General features: G+C 38.8%; 1 protein-coding gene across 2 annotated transcripts in view; it reads right to left on the bottom strand.

The window, feature by feature from the left end:
- Positions 1–25,001, bottom strand: part of ELP2 (elongator acetyltransferase complex subunit 2) — a 43,542-nt gene extending 18,541 nt beyond the window's left edge. Inside the window, exons 1-14 of one of the 2 annotated variants that reach the window (XM_082640056.1) lie at positions 24,473–24,539; positions 21,683–21,813; positions 21,386–21,464; positions 17,903–17,973; positions 14,043–14,199; positions 13,570–13,647; positions 12,123–12,187; positions 11,311–11,377; positions 10,495–10,635; positions 8,915–9,010; positions 7,761–7,861; positions 7,442–7,573; positions 3,876–4,025; positions 896–1,084 (exon numbers count right to left, since the gene is read on the bottom strand). In XM_082640056.1, the coding sequence (XP_082496182.1) occupies positions 896–1,084; positions 3,876–4,025; positions 7,442–7,573; positions 7,761–7,861; positions 8,915–9,010; positions 10,495–10,635; positions 11,311–11,377; positions 12,123–12,187; positions 13,570–13,647; positions 14,043–14,199; positions 17,903–17,973; positions 21,386–21,464; positions 21,683–21,775 (1,419 nt within the window). In that variant the 5' untranslated portion in view covers positions 21,776–21,813; positions 24,473–24,539. Of the gene's footprint in view, positions 1–895; positions 1,085–3,875; positions 4,026–7,441; positions 7,574–7,760; positions 7,862–8,914; positions 9,011–10,494; positions 10,636–11,310; positions 11,378–12,122; positions 12,188–13,569; positions 13,648–14,042; positions 14,200–17,902; positions 17,974–21,385; positions 21,465–21,682; positions 21,814–24,472 lie in introns of both variants that reach the window. The other variant, XM_082640055.1, reaches the window with a different exon arrangement.
- Positions 25,002–25,006: the final 5 nt, after the last annotated feature.

The following is a 25,006-nucleotide window of genomic DNA, read 5'->3' as shown; positions in this document are numbered from 1 at the left end:
CCAAAGTGCTTTTCATCACTTTCTTTGTTTAGGGACCTCCGCTGGTACCAGAGTCTGAACTACGCCTGCCTCCCAAGGTCCTCCACCATTTGACTTTCCCCCAGCCCCTCCATTTCCCTCTATATACTCTTCATTCAAGCAGCTCTGGCCACCCCACTGCTCTCTGTCCTTCCATCTGCCTATCAAAATTGTACTCATCCTTTTCAAGTTCAGAAGCAAATTCATGACCCAACTCTAAGTACTGCAACGGACTGTATGACGTGCACTTCTGTGTAACACAAATACCTTCCTACTTACTCTCCCTTCCTTCATAACTGGTTACTTTATAATGTTTATAACCTATGTATCTTTGTAAGTGCTCAAATCTTTTGTAGAAAGGGGGTATAAACAAACATTAATAAAAACTTACCCTCTCAAAACTCAAATGAAGCCCCATTTTCTCATTACTCTACTACAGCGACCACTTCCTCCTATGAAAATTACTTTAGCCACAAGATTTAGCAATTAACTGGTTTCATCTAATAATTACAGGAACATTAGTTCCATTGTCCACTACCCCTAATCTACATCTAGATGGTAATCTCTTTGAAAATATGACCCATCTATTATGCTTTGTTTTACTGTAGTTACCAAGCACAGTGAAGACGCATAGTATTCCTGCCTTAATTTAACATTTTAATTCTTTACAGTCTCTTGGATTTAACTGTTACAAAATTTCTTATATTAATATTTAAATTACTGCCTGCCACAGTGCACACACAAGTTTGTCAAGCCAATAATAAAATGATTTGACTTTCTTTCTACCCATATACTCCATTTACAGCCTTAAGTGAAACTTTCTAAAATTTTATATGAAGTGGCTAGATCTAGTTAAAACATTTAGAGGAATACTCACATTACAAAGCACGTGATTCAGTGATTGGCCCGTAATGGCACAAAAATTTTCCACAAAAATTCGAGGTGCAGAAAATACTCGAAGAACTTTTTCATCCGCTCCAGATACAAACTGAAACCTACTGATCATTGCCAAACATTTCAGGTCATATCCGTGTATCTGAGGCCTTGCAATTTCATGCCAGGTCACCTGGGTATCAAAAAAAGATAAACAAAAATGATCACGCATTTCAAAAACTGAATTCTTTTCAACAAGCAAAATATCAGACACAAAATCATTCATTATGCCATGGAAATGTGACCATGGGACAGATTCATCCATGCTGTTCTGTTTATCAACAGGTCAATACTTTTTATTGCTGAGTAGTATTCCCTTGTACAGCTATACCACAACTTGTTGATCTATTCACCTACTTACAGACATTTGGGTTGTTTTCCAGTTTTTGTCTTACTGGAAAAAGTCACAAATTTTCGTGTGTCTTTGCATGAATATATTTCTCTTGGGTAAATATTACCTATGGGTACAATTAACTGGATGATGTGGATGTATATTTAAATTTTTAAGAAACTGCCAAATGATTTCCCAAAGTGGCTGTACATTTTACAATCCCACCAGCAGTGTATGAGAGATCCAGCTGCCCACACCCTCCCTCATCAACACTTGTGCAGTCAGCCTTTCAACTGTAATCATTCTAATAGGGGTGTCATGGTATCTCATTGTAGCTTTAATTTGCATTTCCCTAATGACTAATGAGAATCTTTTCCTGTTCTTATTTTCCATCCATACATCTTCTTTGGATAAACATCTTTTGCCCCCTTTTTTAAAAAAATGGATTGTTTTCTTATTACTGAGTTCCAAAAAGTTCTTTATATACTCTAGATAAAAATCTTTATCAGGTATGTGTTTTGTAAATACTTTCTCCCAGTTTGTGACTTTTCATTCTCCTGACAATGTCTTTCAAAGAGCAGAATTTCACATTTTGGTAAAGTCTGATCTATTGATTTTTTTTTAAAGGATCATGATAAACAACAACTGAGTTATACTGATAACAAATTACCAAGAGCCACAGAAAACCACTCCAAAATTATTTGCCTTGTTTTTTACTTGACTATAGTGTTGCTCCCAATGTCCTCAACTCTATCAATATTAATCTACCACATGCTGCTGAAACAGAAATGTCAGTGGCCAATTTCATTAGCTTCATAGACTGACCCAGAGTCAGTTCCATGAATTTTTATCAGAAACTGAAGCTGACTATAGTTATCTCTGAGTATACAGTTCAATGGTTTATCAGTGGTAAAGTTTTATTGCGGTTTTTTAAAGCTCAGGGCCAAGCCTGAAAAGTTCCTTGAACAAAAACTGGTCTCAACCACTATTATATAACACTATATGATGTTAGAAATTAGCTTTTACTACAGACTTGATAGTGTTTCTTTCTTTTTTTGGCTGCGCCATGCGGTCTCTGGAACCCTAGTTCCTTGACCAGGGACCGAACCCAAACCCGAGCCCTCGGCAGCGAAAACACAGTCTCAGCCACTGGACCCTCAGGGAATTCCCTTGTTAGTGTTTCCTAATGAATTAAACCTAAAATTACAAGGTATTATGAGAACTTTTATGTGGAACTGAAGTAAACACATTTTGACAGCTAACATTTTAATTGTTTGAATTATAAAGAATATGTGTATGCTTAAGTTTCCTTTAACTGAAATACAGTTGAAATAAAATGTAATGTTATGCTAGTTTCAGGTGTATAACATAGTGACTCGACATTTAAATACATTACAAAATCGTCAACCATGGTAAGTCTAGCAACCACCTGTCCCATTACAAAGTTATTACAGCATTATTGACCATATTCCTTATGCTGTATATCACACTCTTGTGACTTATTTATAACTGGAAGTTTGTGCCTCTTAATCCCTTCACCTATTTCACCTGGCTTCAAACCTCTGGCAAACACCCGTTTTTTCTTTGTATCTATAAGTCTGTTTTCACTTTGTTTGTTTTGTTTTTTAGATTCCACATGAGATCATAAGGTATTTGTCTTTCTCTATCGGACTTATTTCACTCAGCACAATATCTTCTAGATCCATGTTGTGATAAATGGCAAGCCTTCATTTTTTTTCCATTTTTAAAAATTTTTTATTTTTTAATTTTATTGAAGTAGTTGATCTACAATGTTGTGTTAATTTCTGCTGTACAGCAAAGTGACTCAGTTGTGCATATATTTCAGACTTCATTTTTTTAACAGCTGAGTAATATTCCATTGCCTATATACCACATCTTCTTTATCTACTCATCCATGGACACTTAGCTGCTTCCATATCTTGGCTATTATAAATAATGCTTCAATAAACAAAGAGGTGAATACATTTTTTCTAATTAGTGTTTTTGTTTTCTTCAAGTAAATACCCAGAAGTGAGACTGCTAGATCATGGGGTGGTTCTGTTTTTAATATTCTGAGAAACCTCAATACCATCTTCCACAGTGGCTGCACCAAACTTACATTCCCACCAACAGTGCAGGAGGACCCCTCTTCTCCACCTCCTGGCCAACATTCATTATTTGTTATCTATTTGATGATGCCCATTCTGACAGGTGTGGGGTGGTAACTCATTGTGGTTTTGATTTGCATTTCCCTGATGATTAGTGAGGCTGAGCATCTTTTCATGGGTCTGTTGGCCATCCGTATGTCTTCTTTGGAATGCTTCAGTTTTTAAGAAAATATTAAACTGTTTTCCAGAGTGGCTATACCATTTTGCATTCCCATTAGCAATGTAAGAAAGATCGGGTCACTCGGCATCCTTACAACCACTTGCTATTGTCAGTATTTTATACCTTAGCCACTCTAGAGGGTGTGTAGTGGCACCTCATCATGGTTTTAATCTGCGTTTCCCTAATGGCTAATGATGCTGCCCCACTTTTCATGGGCTCATGGATGCTTTGCAAAGTGGATCAGTCAAGTAGGAAGACATTTTACCTGTGATTGGTCTTTTCTCTTCCATGGAGCAAAAAGTCGAGTTGTCTGGTCATTACCAACAGTGATGATAAATTCTCCTTCTGGATCCCATGTTAGGTCTTGGACACCATCAAAGTGTCCTGAAATAACAATCTCTGGAGTCCACTCTCTCTGCAATAAAAGTGCTCATGACACATCAAAATAATCAAAGACCATCACTCAAAATTAAACCTGATAATGCCTTCATCCCTCAGGTCTGATATGGGAAAGACCTTAGCCCCCAAGCAAGGTGAAGAGCTAAGTAAACAAGATGGGAACTTAAAGTAATAGGATCTGTTTTCCAGTCAAGTATCAATATATTAGAACTTGAACATTCAAACATGCGTTGTGTCCTTTAAGGCAGTAATCTTGGGAAAGTCCCCTCCATTCATCATTTATGACTGCCTAACCTTTCTGTGCCTCAAGTAACCCTTCTGTAAAAGAGCTACCTAGATCATGTTTGTTATAAGAATTAGATGAATCTATATTTGTACAAGGCTGGCCCATACTAGATACTATGTGAGTATTTATCTGTCAAACTCAATAGTAGAGCACCGTGTGATGTGAGTCTGTAGATTCTGTGTGCCTGACCAACTTTCTGTATTAAGTGAAAAGAGCTGCAGGTGTAGAGGACAGAGGTTAAATCAAACATAGTTAGTCCACCTCCTGAGGGAACCTGCATCAGCAACCACATAAACAAACAGTGAAATGAAATACAGAAAATGTCATATGCCTGGTCCACAGAGCATCTTTTTCAACAACTCAAGTGGTGGTAAAACTTGAACTTCAGAGGAAAATTAAATTTGTATAAGTAGCTAAAAGGTCATTCAAAGCCAAGTCTGATGAATACGGTCAGCTAAGCTATATTATTTTCTGGTCAAAAACATAAATAGGCTGGAACAAAGAAATGCTGTTAATTTCTTCTGTGACATAAAAATTGATTCTAAAGTTAGCACTAATGGGAGGTTCCGAAAAGTTCTGAACAAAGTGCAGCACTTTTGACTATGGGTACAGTCCTAAAGGGCAGTGTTTGTTTTTAGAAATCACCCCTGATTGTAATAAATTTCCACTCTGGTGTGGGATGCTGACAATGGAGGAGGCTGTGCATGTGTGGGGGGCAGGGGAAAATGGGAACTCTGTATTTTCTACTCAGTTTTTCTGTAAACCTAAAATTTCTCTAAAAAATAAAGTCTAGGGACTTGGCCCTGGCGGTCCAGTGGTTAAGACTTCACCTTCCAATGCAGGGAGTGTGGGTTTGATCCCCAGTCGGGGAGCTAAGATCCCACATGCCTCCTAGCCAAAACAAACAAACCATAAAACAGAAGCAATAGTGTAACAAATTCAATGAAAGACTTTAAAATCGGTCCACATCAAAAAGCAAAAAAAATCTTTAAAATAAACAAATAAAAGTCTATAAAAAAATCACCCTAAACACTTGGTAAATAGCTATTATAAATATGAAGTCAAGTTACAAGCAAAAGTACAGTGAAATTCTGTCCTCTGGTTTCAGTTTCTCCCTACTCAGCTGATGCTTTTTTCTATGAAGGCCCTCTGAAGACCAGCTGAAATACAGCTCAAAGGAGCTCTGAACAAAATTAAGGGACTTCCCTGCTGGTGCAGTGGTTGAGAATCCACCTGCCAATGCAGAGGACACGGGTTCGAACCCTGGTCCAGGAAGATCCCACATGCCACAGAGCAACTAAGCCCGTGCACCACAACTACTGAGCCTGCGCTCTAGAGCCTGCGAGCCACAACTACGGAGCCTGCATACCACAACTACCGAAGCCTGCGCTCTAGGGCCCATGCTCTGCAACAAGAGAAGCCACCACAGTGAGAAGGCCTGCACACCGCAATGAAGAGTAGCCCCCGCTCGCCACAACTAGAGAAAGCCCACACGCGGCAACGAAGACCCAACACAGCCAAAAATAAATTAAAAAAAAAAAAAGAACAAAATTACATTTATCCTAAAAAATATCTTATTTACAAGTGTCATAGCTAATGGTTCCCTGGTTCATTTAACAGTAAAAACTATCTTAAAGATCAACTCCAAATTGAAGATACAAGGGAAAAGTAAATCACTCCATATACTGAGAATTCAAATCCTCCTGCCTGACACAACTATTACAAAGCCCACAAACTAAAGGTCATGCAAATCCATGAATTTGTACTTAAGTACCACACATTAACCGACTGCACCACTGGAGCTCCATGAATTTTTACTTTATAAGGGAAGCCATTAGATGCACATTCAAAATCTGCTAACTCACATTTTGCTCTATGTTTTGACTTCTTTGATTTATTTACTTAAAATATGTAGTATCCAGTATGTACCAGGCCCTACTTCTCATACTATACCAATATTAATTCATTTTAGTATCATAAAAATCCTCTGAGTAGGTGCTATTACTGTCCACATTTTACTGATGAGGAACCGGAGACAAAAGTTCACTAATGACCTCAAAAACACAGCTAGTAGGTGCTGGGGCCAAGATTCGTGTGCTCCTACCCACTTTTCCTGCTATCTCATTTCCCCAAACCCAAAAAAGCATATCAGAATCAAATTAGAAATTGGAATAATGCTGAGAGGCAGCTACATGATTAGAGGAAGATTACCCCTCTCTGAGAAGAGACTAAAAACTATAAGAAAGATCTAGAAGGGCCCAATATTTGGAGGACCATTTAGAATTACACATTATCAAGAGCCCCTGAGAGAATTAATATATTCTGTCATAAAATAACAGGTGCTTCTAATGCCCTTGTGTCAGTCATTCATTCAATAATTATCAATGGAGTACCTAGCTATCCAACAGGAAAATATCAAATTATGTTATTTTTAAGAAGACAAAGAGGGACTTCCCGGGTGGTGAAGTGGTTAAGAATCTACCTGCCAATGCAGGGGACATGGGTTTGAGCCCCGGTCCGGGAAGATCCCACATGCCATGGAGCAACTAAGCACGTGCACCACAACTACTGAGCCTGCGCTCTAGAGCCCGCGAGCCACAACTACTGAGCCCGCGAGCCACAACTACTGAAGCCTGCACGCCTAGAGCCTGCGCTCCACAACAAGAGAAGCCACCGCAATGAGAAGCCCATACACCGCAACGAAGAGTAGCCCCCACTCGCAGCAACTAGAGAAAGCCTGCGCACAGCAACGAGGACCCAACACAACCAAAAATAAATTAATTAATTAAAAAAGAAAATTAATTTAAAAAACAAGACAAAGAAATTATACATTTTAGGAAAAACTCCTACCACAAAACATATATAGCTTTAAGGGAGAGCTTAAACTTCCCTTATGTAAGTTTACCTACCTGCAAATTTCAGTATCTCAACAATGCTGGACAACTGAATTTTGTTCTTAGAAAAGCATGAGTTTCTTACCTAATATAACTACAGAATAAATTTACATAAAGAAGTGATGTCACCTGAACTTAAATGCCTCTACTGTGTTTCTGTAGAGAGTTATACGTAAAACAACACTGTTTTCCTAGGTTTCACGTAGGATTTACTCTATCTAATCAGAAATGATTTAAAAGCACTTTTCTTACTGGGTTAGTGGCATTCTGTTTCCAAAGGTGCAGTGCTCCGTGGAAAGCATGAGCAATGATCATGGAGCCATCTTCACTGAACTGGCAATCGTAAAATCCCAGGGTATTGCCACCTACTTCTCCTACTCGAACCTATTCAACAATAGACGGAAAACAATTCATAACCAATTTCTCACAACAGAAATAACTCATTCCAGAGACTACGTTCTCACTTATTTAACGTACACAAAGAGCAAATATTTGCAGCTCTAGGAATACAGACTTGGGATTTATTGTCTAATAAACCCAGTTTTCTGTTCCTTAAGTATTCACATTTTACCTGTTCTAGCCAAACTCCTGACTCTTCATCTGGAGCCCAAAGAATCATGGTTTTATCCATTGAGGCAGACAACAATCTCATTGGCTGTTGCAGAACACCATCTAAAGAAAAAAAAAAAAAACAACCAATGCCTTTAGGTGATCAATAAGCATCCTGTTTGTAGATTACCAGAAAAACACAACATGGGTACTATAAGAACCTTCATTGTTCCACTGCAATAGCAAAACACTGGAAACAACACAAAAGTCTATCAGTAGAAGACCAAATAAACAACTTGTGGTAATATTTAGACAATGAAATATTATACTGCAATAAAAATAAGTAAATTAAGAGTTACATGAATCCAAACCATGTTAAGCTAAAAAGACAGGTCGTAAGAGGACAAACGCATATTGATATCAAGTTTTAATAGCTGTAAAACAATACTGTTTATGGTTACATAAATGTTCAGTAAAAGTATAAAAATATGCATGGGAATAATATACACTGAATTCAGCCTCAAGGGAAGGATGAAGGGGAAAAGGTTCAGGAAAAACTATACAGGGATTCCCCAGTATCTATAATATCTAATTTATCTTTTTTTAACTGCAGCGAATATGGCATAATATAATAAAAGCTGGATGGTGTTACCTGAGCATTAATTATTGCTATTCTCTATTGTTGTCTTGGGGGAAGAACATGAGGCTGCTGCCGTGCGCACCTCTACACCCTAGCACCAGTCGTCACTCCATAGACAGAAGTTAAGGGCAAAAGAAAGAGTGGGAAGTCCTTACTTTTTCATAAATGATGTATCTTGGTATTACCAACATTGTATTTCCAAGGGTAAAGGTTCCAGTGAAGCTGGCTTGAAAGTCAACTTCTCTTAAATCCCATAAGGACTAGGTAAAAACTTTAAAGAAAAAAAGTTAAAAGGCATATGGCAGTTTTGGCATCATGGCAGGAATCATACTTTTCCCTCTTAGAAATACAATTTTCAATGGAATTGAGTGTCTAGCAGAACAGGGCTGCAGTATTACACTTTGCCAACTTGAAACTGTCTTATAGTTGAGATTTCTAATTACACTCAAAAAATATCCTCTACTTCATTTATTCAGCTTAAAATTCTGTAAGTGAGATTGTACTGAAATGACAGCTTTGTGTGTTTTTCTTCCTACCTTTGTAAAATGAAGGCTGCCAATGAACTGCATTTACCCAGTTTTCATGACCAGCCAGCACAGTCTCCAGAGTAACTGCAAATGATATTTTAATACCTGCAACAACAAAAAAAGGATTTTTTCCACAAAGCTCTTCTAAAAAGAACATTTTCAAAACCAGCTCAGTTGTACAATTACATCCAAAGAAAAAAAATCAGAACAGAATATGATTTATTTTCAACAAAAAGCATTCATTCTAAATTTCATTAACTTTACCCACTGTTCAAAACTACAGGACAAAAAAGTTCTAAAGATATATAAATTTTTTTTACATTTTCACTACCTAGTCATAATAAAAATTAAGGTATATGTTCTATTTTAAATTTTCAGGGATACTCTTACACTGCATTTAAAAAACAAAAACAGGGAATTCCCTGGCGGTCCAGTCAGTGGGACTCCGCACTTTCACTGCCAAGGGCCTGGGTTCAGTTCCTGGTCGGGGAGCTAAGATCCTGCAAGCCACACAGTGCAGCCAAAAAAACAAAAAAGACTCAAAAAAAGCAAAAACAGACATGCCAGCCTCCTTGCTATCCTCACTCATTTTGTGTAATAAGTCTAAAGTACCATTAAAAAAAACCACCTAAGATAAATGCAGAAATAAAGGAAGTCAAATCAGTACTGTGACCTTTCAAACAAAATAATTAATGAAAATATCACAAAAATGTTCATATTTGGAAATAGCTACTCACAATATGCTGGTTATAGTATTTCTTGGTTCTCTCCATAAACCTGTTAACAAATCTCAACTCCAATGGGCTTTACAACCAAGAAGAGTAATAACAAAGAAGAGTATTCCTGGATGAAGTGTTTACTGAGGACTAATTTCATAATTTAGACACACATCCAAAAATATCTCCTTCAAATACAACATTCCAACAGGATCTACCATGGAGGATTATTGTTCTGATGCCAGACAGTAAGAAAATCAGAATTATATATACTACTCAAATATAGGGATTTAGTTATCTCTGATGAATATCCTCCAAAAAAGGTATGAATAATTCACATTAACCCTTTTATCTTCCTATGCTAAAACTGCAAATTAAGTAATATTTTACAAACTAATTTATTGAGAAAATAACATTATTTTCAGCAATTTAAAAAAATCTCACTAACATGGTTTAGAAAGAAAATAAGTTTCATATGTGAAAAATGACTTACCCTCACATAAAAATAAAAAAGGAAAAATGCATATATCAGTTTCAGCTAGGGATCTGATACTTCTGAAAACCTAACCTTCGGGCTTCCCTGGTGGCACAGTGGTTGAGAGTCCGCCTGCCGATGCAGGTGACACGGGTTCACGCCCCGGTCTGGGAAGATCCCACATGCCACGGAGCGGCTGGGCCCGTGAGCCATGGCCGCTGAGCCTGCGCGTCCGGAGCCTGTGCTCCGCAACAGGAGAGGCCACAACAGTGAGAGGCCCGCGTACCGCCAAAAAAGAAAAAAAAAACCTAACCTTCACATATGTGTGTAGTGAAACATAAGTAAATCAGCTAGGAAACCTGAGTATTGTTAAATCAAATATTTTCATTATTACTCACTTTCATTTTCTATAGTAAAAGTATTTTCTTTCAGTCTTATATTATCATCTTCCTGAGTTTCTAAAAATGTCGATTTTATATACAGCCTCCATATGCGTATCAGGCAATCTTGTGAACAGCTTGCTAGGAAAAGATCTCTACCTAATTAAAAAAACAAATTTTATTACGTTTAAAACATTCTATTCTTAAATTTAAGTATAAGAGTTTTTCTTCTACAATATACACATTTCTAGATTTCCTGAAAAAATTAGACTTTGCTTCCTTATCCTTCATTCATTTGACCTATATTCATTTTCAATAACACTGACAAATATACAGACAATGCTAATAAATGGTTATAGTATGTGGTATTCCTATACAATCTACTAATTTCTACAAAGAACTTCTCAAGAACGTCTGCATGTGTAACAACTACTGTCCTCTCATAAATATCAACTTGCTTCATCCTCTACCAACCCAACTAATAGTGAATACCAGGGATAAGTATCCTCTTTTCTAATTGGGCCAATAGGAAAATGTTACATATAAAGAAAATTTTTAATTAAAACATACACGGGGGACTACCCTGGTGGTGCAGTGGTTAAGACTCCACGCTCCCAATGCAGGGGGCCCGGGTTCAATCCCTTGTCACAGAACTAGATCCCACATGCATGCCGCAACTAAGGAGCCAGAAGGCCACAACTAAGGAGCCCGCCTGCTGCAACTAAGACCCAGCACCACCAAATAAATAAATAAATATTTTTTTAAAAAGAGGCTGCTTTGAAATTACACATACTTGTCCCCATTATATGTACTTTAGCAAAATTTCATACTGACCAAAGGTTGCCCATTCCACGCCTCTTATCCAATCCTCATGTCCAGATAGAAAAAGCACTTTCTGAAACTAGTAAGATGACAAAAATGATATGACTTGATGTAAGAATTTAGTATTTTCATGTATATCAGTGACTTAATTTGGTCTCAGCCAATCTGACTGCATTGCTTTTTTTTTTTTCTTTTACTGGGAACACTATCTGATCAGACATCAGATAGAGCTCTCATTTGGGAATGAAAAATCTCATAATCATCCAAATTTAACTGAGCAATCCTGAGCAGATAATATCTGTAGTTCTCAAATACACTAAACATTCACAAGGTAAAATGACATATGCTGTGGACACAATATAGAAAAAAGCTGGGTGGCTGAACATTCACAGTCATTTTTAACTTTCTTACAAAATGCAAAGAAACAAATACCTCTGTTATTAACTAAACGAGCCTAGAGTTAACCAACCCTCTTTCTGAAACTTTCCTCTAGTTTAACCACTCAAAGAATAGGTAAAGCCCAGAAGGACAAATAACCACTGCTAAGGAGGACAAAACACTACTACAGCATCTTCCTTCTCTTCTTCCCCACCTAACGACCTGTTTCCCCCAACGACTCTGGACCTGGTAGCCAAAGCAGCAGCAGTATACCTGGTGTTCAAAGAGTGAAAAACTGTTTAACCGAAGACTGCCAGAAAAGATTCTCCTATTGGATTATTTAGATTGGAACATCCTCAAAATCCTATAATCTAGAAATAAGCTGTATTAAGATATGTAATTAAGCAGAACATAATTCTAGCCTCTTAAGAAACATCGTTAATTACCTGATCATTTTGTTGAACAAATAAGTGAATTTTGCAGTCATCATCGCCACATGCTAATATTGGTACTGGTGGGGGGAAAAGAGGCACAGCTGTTAAGTATTCCATCGTATGTTATGACCATCACCTATGCTGGATCCTAAGCTCTAGGTAAAGAATCCTGACTCCTGCTTCCCACACCACTGAACAAATAAATTGAAAGTGCTCAATAAACGTCTTTAGGAATAAAATGAATATTCTAAAATGTTCCATTAAATGGTTACTCGGCAAAGAATGACTATTAACTGAGAATACTTTCCTTAATTCTGTGTCATTTACGATAGAAGGAGCAGTAAAAAGAGAAGTTCGAGAGCAAGATGGGAGCATTTAACTATGTCAGCCAGAAGACTAACAAGAAATGCTGTTAGCCCAAGTGAATAATAAAATTTCCGGGAGAGCTACTATGAGCCCAGCATCAGGGCTACTGCACAAAGATTTAAGGGTATGCTTGTTACTTTGAGGACCCTACATTTTGAGAATTTGATAGTAAAACAAAATCCATGAAGTAATTAAAGAACAAAATAAAAGAGCATATAATTAACTATGTGGATAAAAAGTTATGAAAGGTGTGACTGTAAAATTAGTTTTCTTTAAATCAACTTAAAAAGAAAAAAAAAAAGCCAAAAACTCCAGTCACTTGGCCTCAACGTAGATGCAAAGAAACCAAATTCTATGTAATGAAACCAGAACGTGCGTAGTTCCTCCTCTTGGGGAGCCCTCACACAAAGTGGAACGTCACGTGAGACCAGAGTCGCAGCTCCTGCCGCAAAGGGCAAAAGAGCCTGGAGGCTTCCAGGCCTGGCCTCTCCCCACCAGGTCTGTCCTCCAGGTAACTGAGGAGGCATAAGACTGTCTGACTTGCATTGGCCATCATCTTTGTGGAGGATAATCAAAGATAGGTACAGATGGATTTCACAGCAAAAGGGGAATTTTTTCTTTGGAGATTTTAAGTGGTCTTAGGCAAACTGTCATGACGCAGGGTGCTGTCATTACGCAGGTGCAGGGGCTGTCACCTTGAGAGAAATACTCATATGATCCATGTTCAGTACTTTCTCAACTTATCCCAGACCTTCACCTTCTATAGAGCTAGGTAATTTTCCCAAATTACATCCATATACATCGACAGTATATTTGATAAATAGCAGTACCAATCTTGAGTACATATTGAGTCACTTAAATTTTTAACTGCTACTAAAGTTTCTAATAGCCACCCCCCTTAACCCCCTTTGACCTTATGTTTTATACACAGGTCATTTGAATACTGAGAACCAAAGTATGTTATCCATGTCTCAACTTGTTTCCTGAAAACATTTAGACACAAAATTGAGATCCAGTGTGTTTTTTAGGTTCTGGTTGTATGGGGATATAAAAATACATTCCTCTTTTAATATACACTTAGCAGGATACTCACCATCAGTATTAGGCAAAAAAGACAAGCAGAGAGCCAGAGTGAAGCCATTTCCAAAGTCCAAGGTCTGAAGGCATGTCACTAAGAAATAATAAAACACACCATGAACAACTAACTCTGAGTGTATCCAACCTTAGAGGTTGGGTAGCATCATCAGATGTCAGCAGGGAGATGAGAGAAGTCAGTCCTGAGCCCCCAGGGATGCTGGGAATTTAAATGGCCAATTTCTAACAAGGTTACAGAGAACAAAAAGACTTATATGAAAAGACTTTGAAGGAATTTACATTATCAAACAGTTTGGTAAAGAGGAATTATGGAAAAGTGCAAAAGAAACAAATATGTAGATTAGAATTCTAACATTTTTAAAACAGCTTGAAAGACTGAAAAATTACATGAATGCTCTTCTAAGCTGTCCTTCATCTGATAATTAAATTACTTAATTTCATTTGTTTGGATCACAATGTCTCTAACCTTACCTTCAGAACCCTGTTTAGACCAGACTCGAATAGTAGAATCAGAAGCTGCAGACACTATCAGTGTATGTAATGCGACATCCGATGCCCCCCTCTGGTAAACAGCATGCACTGCATAAACAGGTCCTTCATGGCCGTGGAGGTGGACTGCTTTTAAAAGCTGAATCACAGAGAATAACGAAAACATTATGATAAAAAAGGAATTATCAGTTTCACCTGCATTTAATTAGAATCAGAGGATTAAAGGTACTGTTAAAATGCCTGATCCAGAAATAAGTCCTCTCAACTGAGAAGAATGTAAACGTTTGAGAATCCTGCCTGATCATATTAACTATACACAAAATGTGCACACCCTTTGACACAGCAATCTCACAACTGAGAATCTACTCTGAGAGAGCAGTACTAGTTTAACAAGTAATAAAAGACAAATGCAGAAGGACATTCATCTCACACCCTTTAGGAAAACTTCAATCAACCTATAAGTATTAATAGGAAACTGATTAAATAATTGTAGATACATATTCTAAGCCAACAAAAAGGATAATGCATGCTTATTACCATGGAAAGACATGCATGACGTTGACATTTTTGAAGAATATAGGCCAGCTTTGTGGACTGTCCCTCCTCTTGGATTAGTCTGATATGTCCTCAAGAACAGACTCAGGGTGTACATTTTGACGTCACCACTACATAAGTGCATCACATCAGGAGGCACAAAATGTCAGTTTGTCTCACTTTTAGTAAAATTAACCCTGATATTTTAGTAGAGGTAGTGTCTGCCATGTTTTCTCACTGTGAAATTAATTTTTTTTTTGGTGGTAATATGTGAGATTATACTTTGGGACTGAGTAAATACTCTATTTTCCATCAAACTTTTACCAAGTATTTTTAGCATCCACTCATAATACTTACCTGTATCAAGCAGAGTTACAAAATGGAAAAATGACAAAAAGAACTGGGAAATCCCATGTTTATCAAGTCTTCTAGCTTGCCATGCAAGATTATTCCCTGCACCATCATTTCTATTTTGGATCTATTTTTTTAGAGTTCCAAATATGTGAGATTCTACCACTTCCTTTGAGAGGTACCTTTTGTAAACTGTTGTCTGCTGAAACAGAGGTGTCTCTTAAATGTCTCCTCAATTATTTTCCCAATTAGTTAAGCAGAACTCTGCCACTCAAGAAGGTAATTGATAGTTACGTATAAGGGTCTGTACACTAACTTCCTGTGATCATTAACCTTTGGCTTCTCTGAAAAAAACACTTTTTAAAACTCAAGTACAATAAAGTCACTTTCATGTATAATTATACACACATAACCAGAGATCTGGAACAATGTTCATTAGAATGTTAACTGTTGAAATTTTGTATCTTCTTCCTTCTTCCTATTTTTCTGTATTTAAACTTTACATGAGTCTGTATCATTACCCCCTGAAACATTAAATCTATAGAAAAACTCACTTCACATCCTTTTTTTTTCTAATTTATTTATTTTTTAAATTGAAGTATAGTTGATTTACAATGTTGCATTGTGCTAGTTTCTGGTGTAGTTATACACACACACACACACACACACACACACACACACACACACACGTATTCTTTTTCATTATGGTTTATTACAGGATATTGAATATAGTTCCCTGCGCTATACAGAAGGATGTTGTTGTTTATCTATTTTATATATAGTAGTTTGTATCTGCTAATCCCAAACTCCTAATTTATCCCCACTCCCACCCCCTTTCCCCTTTAGTAACCATAAGTTTGTTTTCTATGTCACTTCACATCTTTTAAGCAGGGTTGTATTTCAACCATTAGAGAACCTTAAAAGCTCAAACAAAACAAATCTCTTAAGTTCACCAGCTTTTAAAAAAAACGATGCCCACTGTTCAGAGACTCAAATCTCTCATTATACCAGCTTAGAATTATTTCCTTTTATCAGAAGTCAAGATGTAGTGAACACCTGTGTGCATGGAAATGCATACCAGAAGGAACCTTTAAGCCTCTAAGGTTATAATATGTGACTTCTTCCCCCAAATCCTCGTATTCCCTTCATCCCTCTTTTATGCCTTTCATCCTCTTCCCTGTTTGGCCTCACATGCTACTTTCCGGTCCGGTCTCTAAGTTCGCTGTCTGCCAGATACTCAGCCTGCAATCCTCTCTGCTGACAGAAGCGTAGGGCAGCACTGAGGAAAGAGTTGAAAATCTCAACCCAAGGTCTCAAAAATGAGTGCTCAAATGGCTCTCTCTGGACTCCTCTGCCAAGGTAAATCCAAACAGGAGCTGCTTTGCTACACAACCATTAGAACTCTCATTCAAGTCTAAGTGACCCCACAATCCCCTCCTCCACACCTGCCCCCTGTCTCTGGCTGGCAATACAAGTAACATGTTAACAACTGAATTCCACATCTTCCCTCTAACTTGCCTATTCTGCTTTGTAGAAATATCTTTCTTCCAGAGCCGAGCCAGAATCCCACTCTTTTTGATTTCTCACTCCTCTACCCAATAGCTCCCTACTCCTTCGACAACTATCTAGTCAATGCCCAAATCATTTTCCTTCAAGACTATATCCCATATCTCTTCCTTCATATTTTTTTCCTATCCTAATTTGGCACACTCCTGTCATTCATCTTCTTTGGTATTCATACTCCACTGGTTAGAAATCCTCAATGACTTCCAAATGCCTGCCAATAAAAAACAAACTCTTGAAGCAAGTATTCAAATTCTCACAAGATCTTCTCCTTCTCTACTTCTCTAGTATTACAGCCCATAAGTGTTATCTAGAAACATTTCCAAAACTGTGTTCCTCAAAGTTACAAGGGATACTAAAAGATCTGAAGGAAAAAAAAATCAGACTTGAAGTAAGTTTAGGAAATATTAGTTAAACAAAGATAAGCAGGTTTTTCCATATCAGAACTTTTCAGAGTCTTCACTATGCTCACAGGCATTGTGATTCTCTAAGAGAAGTACATGATATGCATTGTTGCCCAAACTTGACTGGCCACAATCAATAACTGAGAGATGAATAATTCTCTGAACAAGCTCTGGAAAGCCCTGCCCTTAAAACATCTTCAGCTTTAACACTGGATACTTCTGAGCAAATGGTCTCCTTTCTTACCTGCACTTTGATTCATAGATTTTCCCTACCTGGAACCCTCACCACTTTAATGTTTCCTAAGGAAGTCATCTCACACTATCAGACCCAACCCAAAGGCCGCCTCTTAAGTCTCTAGTGAACTTCCACGGCAGCATGGTTGTGGTACAGCAAGTGAAATCACCCACCCACAGAGCCACCTTTGTACTTCAGTTATTCAAGCACATTTTGCCTTCAAAACTATGTACACGATTCATGAACAGGATCCTCCTGCCTCATCTACTACACCTTCCGCATGGCAGATGTTCAAACATATGATGCACTAACTTTACAGTTTTAATCTTTGCTTGTGACTAGAAACAACCTAAATGTCTATCAGTAGAGGTCCATACACACCCAGTATTGCACATTATAACATCACTCATAATTATGTAAATCTATATCCACGTGATAACTGCTGTCCTATGCACAGAGCAGTATTAATTTTTGCTACCAATGAAAACAAGACAAACATCCCCTGTAAGAGGAGTTTGAAAATTATTCCAAATGATGAGAAATTCACAGAAATGACTGACAGCATATGAATACAGAAGCAGATTACAGGGAAGGGTACAAGGCCTGTGAAGTATGGAAGATACAGGATCTGGATTACTGACAAGCAAGAATGAGGAAACTTCATAAAGGAAGAACACAGTAGAAATAAGGGAAAAGACTGAAAATAAAAGTAGATATAACAGTCATTTCTTATAACCATAAACATGTCTACTCACCTGATTATTCTCTATTTCCCAGTGAATCACTTGATTATCAGATCCTCCAGAAACTAATTCAGTAGAAGGAGCTGAAAAAAAATCATACCTCAGTAAACATTTTAATTCTTTTCCAGCTATTTTGAAAAATTTCAAAGCTATAGAAAAGATAAAAGAAAACTCATATACCTTTACCTAGCTTCACCAACTGTTTAGATTTTGCCATATTTGCTCAATTATCTTGCTCTATGTATACACACACCCCCTTTTTGTTTTTGACAAACGATTTAAAAATAAGTTGGAGGGACTTCCCTGGTGGTGCAGTTGTTAAGAATCTGCCTGCCAATGTGGGGGGATGTGGGTTCAAGTCCTGGTCCAGGAAGATCCCACATGCCGCGGAGCAACTAAGCCGGTGTGCCACAACTACTGAACTTGTGCTCTAGAGCCTGCGAGCCACAACTACTGAGCCCACATGCCACAACTACTGAGCCTGCGTGCCACAACTACTGAAGCCTGCCTGCCACAGCTACTGAAGCCCGTGCACCTGGAGCCCATGCTCCACAACAAGAGAAGCCACCACGATGAGAAGCCCACGCACCGCAACAAAGAGTAGCCCCTGCTCGCCGCAACTAGAGGAAGCCTGCATGCAGCAACCAAGACCCAACACAGCCAAAAATAAATAGATACAATAAATAAATTTACAAACAAACAAACAATAAAAAATAAGTTGGAGACATGATGACCTCTCATCCTTATTTTACCATTTTTCCCAAGAACTGGAACATTCTCCTGCATTACCACAATATAATTATCACATTCAAGAATTTTAACACTGATACAGTATTGTTATGTAATACATAATCCATATTAAAATTTCCCCAAATTGTCCCAGTAATGTCTTCTATAACTTTTTTTTTTTAAGTTAGAATCTAAGGACCACACATTGCGCATTTGGTTGTCACATCTTTTTAGTCTCCTTTAATCTTGAATAGTTTCCCATTTCCCTCCTTTTTTGTGACAATGAGAGTCCAGGCCAGTTGTTTTGCAGAATGTCCCTCAATCTGGATATGTCTGGTTGTTTCCTCATAAGATTCAGGCTAAACACTTTTGGCAGAAATAACATATATGAGACATTATAGTCAGCTGCTGCTATCAAGTAGTACATGACGTATTTTTGAGATCAGACACATTTCAAAATAGTTCTTTTAAACATTTACAACTTTTTGTTGAAGATAGAAGAAAAAGGGAGTAAGAACCAAAAAAGGGGGAAATAATCTAACATAATTTTGGTTTGGATTTTGCATCCATTTGTTTCTTCTGGCTTATGTCTAGATAGTTAGGTTAAGAAGCTGGGGGACTGTCTAAAGAACATTACATTTATACTCAGAAGTCCCAGGTTCACATCCTAACCCTGTTGCCAGCCAGCTGTGATCTTGGACTTTAATTTCTTCATGTGTCACACAAGTTAAGCCATTTACCTAACTACATGATTTTGATAATTACTATAAGGTACATGAAGGTAATGTGTTAAAAATAAGACACTTTAAAAATATGAAATGGTATTATTAGAATTTTATATGTCACTGATACATGTGTTAGAAAGAATACATGAGTTATCTGACAGTGGAGCCAAATCTGAGAAAACCAATCATAATAGAGATTACAGTGATACACAAGCAGTTTATTCTATGTAACCTCACTTTTAAAGGGAAAATAAAACATACAAGCCCAAATTAATATTTTATAACAAATCACTTTACTGAGATTCAAGTAGTCTTTGATGTCATTTAGTGGCAATTAATATAATTACAATTGTGTTTTAGTATCTGCACTAACAGACACTCTTTCTAAGATTTAATGGTTTTTACTGACCTACTGCGACTAATCCTGCATCACCAACTGAGGTAAGTAGTTTATTAAACATTTTTTTTCATGTCACAGATAAAAATCATAGCCAAGTCTCACTAATTCAAGAAATTCTGCATTTGTGCCTAGCTCAGAATGCTCTCAATACATATTTAATAAACAGAATAATAAATAAAATTAATTGAGAATCCATAAGAATACTACTGGAGGTATATTTAAGACATCTGAGGAAATTCCATAGGATTTTAGAAGCCCATCTAAAAGCATTCTTAATTAAAAATTGTGGAGCTATGGAATCTTAGAGATGGAAGAGACCTGGAGATAATCTAGTCCAGCAATTCTCATACTTTTTGATATCAGGATTCCTTTACACTCTTATTTTTTCAGGACCCCAAAGACCTTTTGTTTATATAGGCTATATGTACCAATATTAACCACATTAGAAATTAAAACTGAGAAATATGGGCTTCCCTGGTGGCACAGTGGTTGAGAGTCTGCCTGCTGATGCAGGGGACACGGGTTCATGCCCCGGTCCGGGAAGATCCCACATGCCGCGGAGCGGCTAGGCCCGTGAGCCATGGCCACTGAGCCTGCGCGTCCGGAGCCTGTGCTCCACAACGGGAGAGGCCACAACAGTGAGAGGCCCGCATACCACACACACAAAAAAAAAAACTGAGAAATATGAAAAATACTTGTTTATTAGTTTACTTAAAAATAACGAAGAACCCCATTAACATAAATAACATTTTTATGGGGGAACCTTGTATTTTCCAAAGCAAAAAATTAATAAGAAGAAAGGCACTGTTTGGGCTTCCCTGGTGGCGCAGTGATTGAGAGTCCGCCTGCCGATGCAGGGGACATGGGTTCATGCCCCGATCCCGGAAGATCCCACATGCCGCAGAGCGGCTGGGCCCGCGAGCCATGGCCACGGAGCCTGTTCGTCCGGAGCCTGTGCTCCGCAACGGGAGAGGCCACAGCAGTGAGAGGCCCGCGTACAGCAAAAAAAAAAAAAAAAAAGAAGAAAGGCACTGTTTTACATTTCAGCAAATCTCTTTAACGTCTGACTTTATTAGAATATAGCTGGATTTTTATTATCTGCTTCTGTATTTAATCTGTTGCAATATCCCACACCATGCAGCCACTGGAAAATGGCACTGCATACTTGTGACGGAATGAGAATGAAAACTAGGAATAACTTATTATTATTATGAAAATAATTTTGACCTCACAGGTGTCAAGAATCACTCAGGGTCCCCTGATTCAGTCCAAACATTTACTTTTCATATGTTACTAAGATGGAACTGGGGTCAAGAGAGATGCAATGCCCTGCCTAAAAAAACAATAGTTTGTCTGTGGTAGAAAGAGACCTAACAAGCCAAATATTTTGAATCCCAACCTGGGCCTCAACACAGGCCCTGATGACAGGCTTTGGATCAAAAGCAATGGTGGGGTGGTGCCTGAGTAATGGGCTGCCTCTACCTTCATCCTAAGCACCGCTGTGTTATCCATGCTTCAATTGCTGTAAAGTAAAAGTACAGGTCAGATAGTTCACTGGGCATACCATTTTTCTTCTATTTTCCAATTGCATAATATCAAATAAGCTAATGCTGAATTAAGAAAAGTCAGATTAATACTTACAACCATCCTGCTTACAAATCCACTGTATGCAGTTGACTCGAGCAGCGTGACCATTCAGGTTGGTAATAACAATACTTTTCTTTAGAGAAGAAAACACTTGTTAGTAAATTATAATTTATCCTACAGAGGAATTAATAAATTAATAAAAATCAGATTTCAGTGTTTTTGATGCTAATAAAAAGTTCAGTATTACTTCAAACAGAATCACCTTCCTTTAGGAACTATTAACCATGGCTTAAATCATCCATTCACTTTTTAATTCATTCCTGCCTTTCTCCCCACTCCACATTCACTCACCTCTGTCCTCTTCTTGTCTGGGAAGCCTGTCTTGAAATCCCAGACCAGATAAGGACCTGCGTTCCCACATGTCTTAGGGCCTACTTCTACCATGCTTGCACCAATTTGAGAATCTGGTTGACAAAAAAGCCCTTCAAGAGAGGAATTCACGATTAATGGATACAAATTCTTGGCTCACTTTGTATGCCTTGGCTGATCTGGTGTTGGGTTCTTCAGCCTTAATGACCCAAGGTCACCAGGCCACAACTACTAAGGTCCTCAAACATCAGATCCCTTCAGGGCCTATAGCCAGGTTCCCTGCAGACCCTCAGATTGCTGCTTTCACCAATGTCACTCCACACTTGGGCTTTTCTTCCCCCACTGCTGAAGACTCCATGCCTACTGAGCCCTCCACTTTATAGCCCCTTTCTCTACTGATTGCCTAGAGCACTGGCTTGATACCTACTTGTATGTCAACCGGAATTCTCGTGGCTGAGAAAAAGGTTTACAGGGGTAAATGTGCATAAACTAACGTATTTCACTTATGGGTTGAGGTTAGGAAACAATTTAAAGCATTTCATTGTCTTTCTCACTAGAATCAGAATTCCCTGATGGGCAGGAGTTATTACCCATTATCTTTGTGTCATCACCACTCAGTTCAAGGTTAGCCCATAAAGGGTCTTCAAAAGTTTGCTGAATTAACATCATCCCCAAAACTTTACTTTAGCATCTGACGTGTTCTTATTCTTATATTTCATTAAATAACCAGCCAACAAATATTTAACAAAACAAAATAAGTACTTTCTAGGCTCAATATACTTTTTTTTGATGTTAAAATCCCCTAACGTGGCCAGCAGATTATCATTAAAAATAAAAATGTGATAGAGGGCATGGGGCACAAACCCATTAAACAGCTGCAGAATGACAGGCTTCCAAAGCCTTGGTTAATAGCCACTGTAAAGTTTACCCTTGGTTTTAAGTGCTTTATCTTGCCAGTTAACAGTGCATGGTAATAACAAAACAAAAACTGGGAGGAGGTGAGCAAGCACAAGGTAAGAAAAATGAATACCATTATTTCGTTTATAAGTTCAAATCTGCAATGGATATGAGGATGACAGAATTTAATGGAAGTATACTTGATTTACAACATTTCAGGTGTACAACAAAGTGATTCAGTCATATATATATATATATATATATATATATATGTATTCTTTTTCAGATTCTTTTCCATTGTAGGTTATTACAAGATATTGAATATAGTTCCCTGTGCTATACAGTAGGTCCTTGTTGTTTATCTATTTTATATATAGTAGTGTGTATCTGTTAATCCCAAACTCCGAATTTATCCCTCCCCCCTTCCCCTTTGGTAACCATAAGTTTGTTTTCTATGTCTGTGAGTCTATTTCTGTTTTGTAAATAAGTTCATTTGTATCATTATCATTATCATTCCACCCATAAGCAATACCGTATGATATTTGTCTTTGATTTACTTCACTTAGTATGATAACCTCTAGGTCCATCCATGCTGCTGCAAATGGCATTACCTCATTCTTTTTTATGGCTGAGTAATATTCCACTGTATGTATGTACCATATCTTCTTTATCCATTCATCTGTTGATGGAAACTTACTCTGCTTCCATGTCTTGGCTACTGTAAACAGCACTGCTATGAACAATGGGGTGCACATATCTTTTCGAATTAGAGTTTTTGTCTTTTCCAGATATATGCCCAGGAGTGGGATTGCTGGATCATACGGTAACTCTATTTTTAGGTTTTTAAGGAACCTCTACACTGTTCTCCATAGTGGCTACACCAATTTACATTTCTCCCAACACTGTAGGAGGAGGATTCCCTTTTCTCCACACCCTCTCCAGCATTTATTGTGTGTAGACTTTTTGATAATGGTCATTCTGACCCGTGTGAGGAGAAACCTCATTGTAGTTTTGATTTGCATTTCTCCAATAATTAGCGATGTTGAGCATCTTTTCATGTGCCTGGTGGCCATCTGTATGTCTAGGATGATGGAATTTTTAATCAAATTAATAAAGCAGTGAGATAAGAAAAACATATATCTATCTCCTGCACTGCATTTTAATTTCCAGCACTTTACTTTTTATATTGAGGCTCCTTTTGAGAAGCAACACTAACTGCATTGTCCAAAATTAGCCAGGGGGGATGAGGTCATGATGAACTCTGGGAAGAATGCAGAAACTAGTCACTTGAGAAGTTTGATAGGGAAAGGGCCAAGGGTGCAGTTCAGGGAATGGGTAAATCCTGCCTTACACCTAGTGCTTAGGGTCCCCATCCCCTATGACCTTTACCCCAATGGCACTTTCTTTAAAATGTCCATTCTCAAAGCTAAAACACAAGTGGTATGTCTTTGAAATTCAAGAAAACAAAAGCTTATTTGGTAACACTAAGGGAAACACAGAAATGAGATAGCATCTGTGTGATAGCTTCAACCCATACCTAAACTGCACATTTTTAAAGTTCAAACTGATTCTTTAACAGTACTACAGTTCCCACAGGCGGCTTCGGAAAAGGCTGTCATCATCTGAGATTCTACCTGGGGCTAACAGGCCACTGGTAGGACATGGTGACCCCAGGCTGACGCAGCGCACGAGAGGGCGAGGGGCGAGTCCCGCTCGCTAGAGGCAGACTCCTCGCCCAGACACCCTCCCCGAAGCGGACAGGGCAGCACACCCGGTCTCCACGCTCTGGAGCAGCGTCTACAGTCCGCCCCAAGCGCACCCAGCATATTTGGCCCCAGAAGCACACGGGGTCGGGCGTATGGCCACTTCTCTTACCTGAGGGTCATAGAGCACCACGGAACAGGACGTGCCGAAGGCCAGAAGTCCTCCGGGCCCGGAGCTCCAGCTCAGGGCTCCCCGAACCCGGTTCGGGCAGCAAAACACGTGAGAGGTCTCCAGTACGGGTGCCACCATGTTTCTGCCTGGTCAACGGCCGAAACCTAAGCACGCACTTCCGCCCTCGGAGCGGAACTGCTCGGCCGCCGCGTCTCCCGCTGGCGTTATCCGCTCCGCGTTTCCAAGGCGGCCGGGGGCGGGACGGGAGCGACCCCACCCACCTCCCCTGCCAGTGGTCCTCAGTGTCTGTCGCCTCTACCAGCGCCTGTCTTCTGGATCTTGGCCCAGGGCACAAACACGGCCTCCGTCCCAGGAGGGAAGACCCAACCGGAACAGCTCAGGACCCTCTAGAAAGACCCGGGGCTCGTGTGCCGGGGCGGCGGTAGGAACGTCCCACTGCCCCTCACGGCCGGGCTCCCAGCAGCAGACGGGGCTGGCTTGGTGGGGAGCCTTGGCGAGAGAGTCTCCGGCCTC

Source organism: Mesoplodon mirus, assembly GCF_964341445.2.
Source record: "Mesoplodon mirus genome assembly, chromosome: 13".
Lineage (NCBI taxonomy): Eukaryota > Metazoa > Chordata > Mammalia > Artiodactyla > Ziphiidae > Mesoplodon > Mesoplodon mirus.
This window is presented reverse-complemented; position numbering and strand designations above follow the sequence as displayed.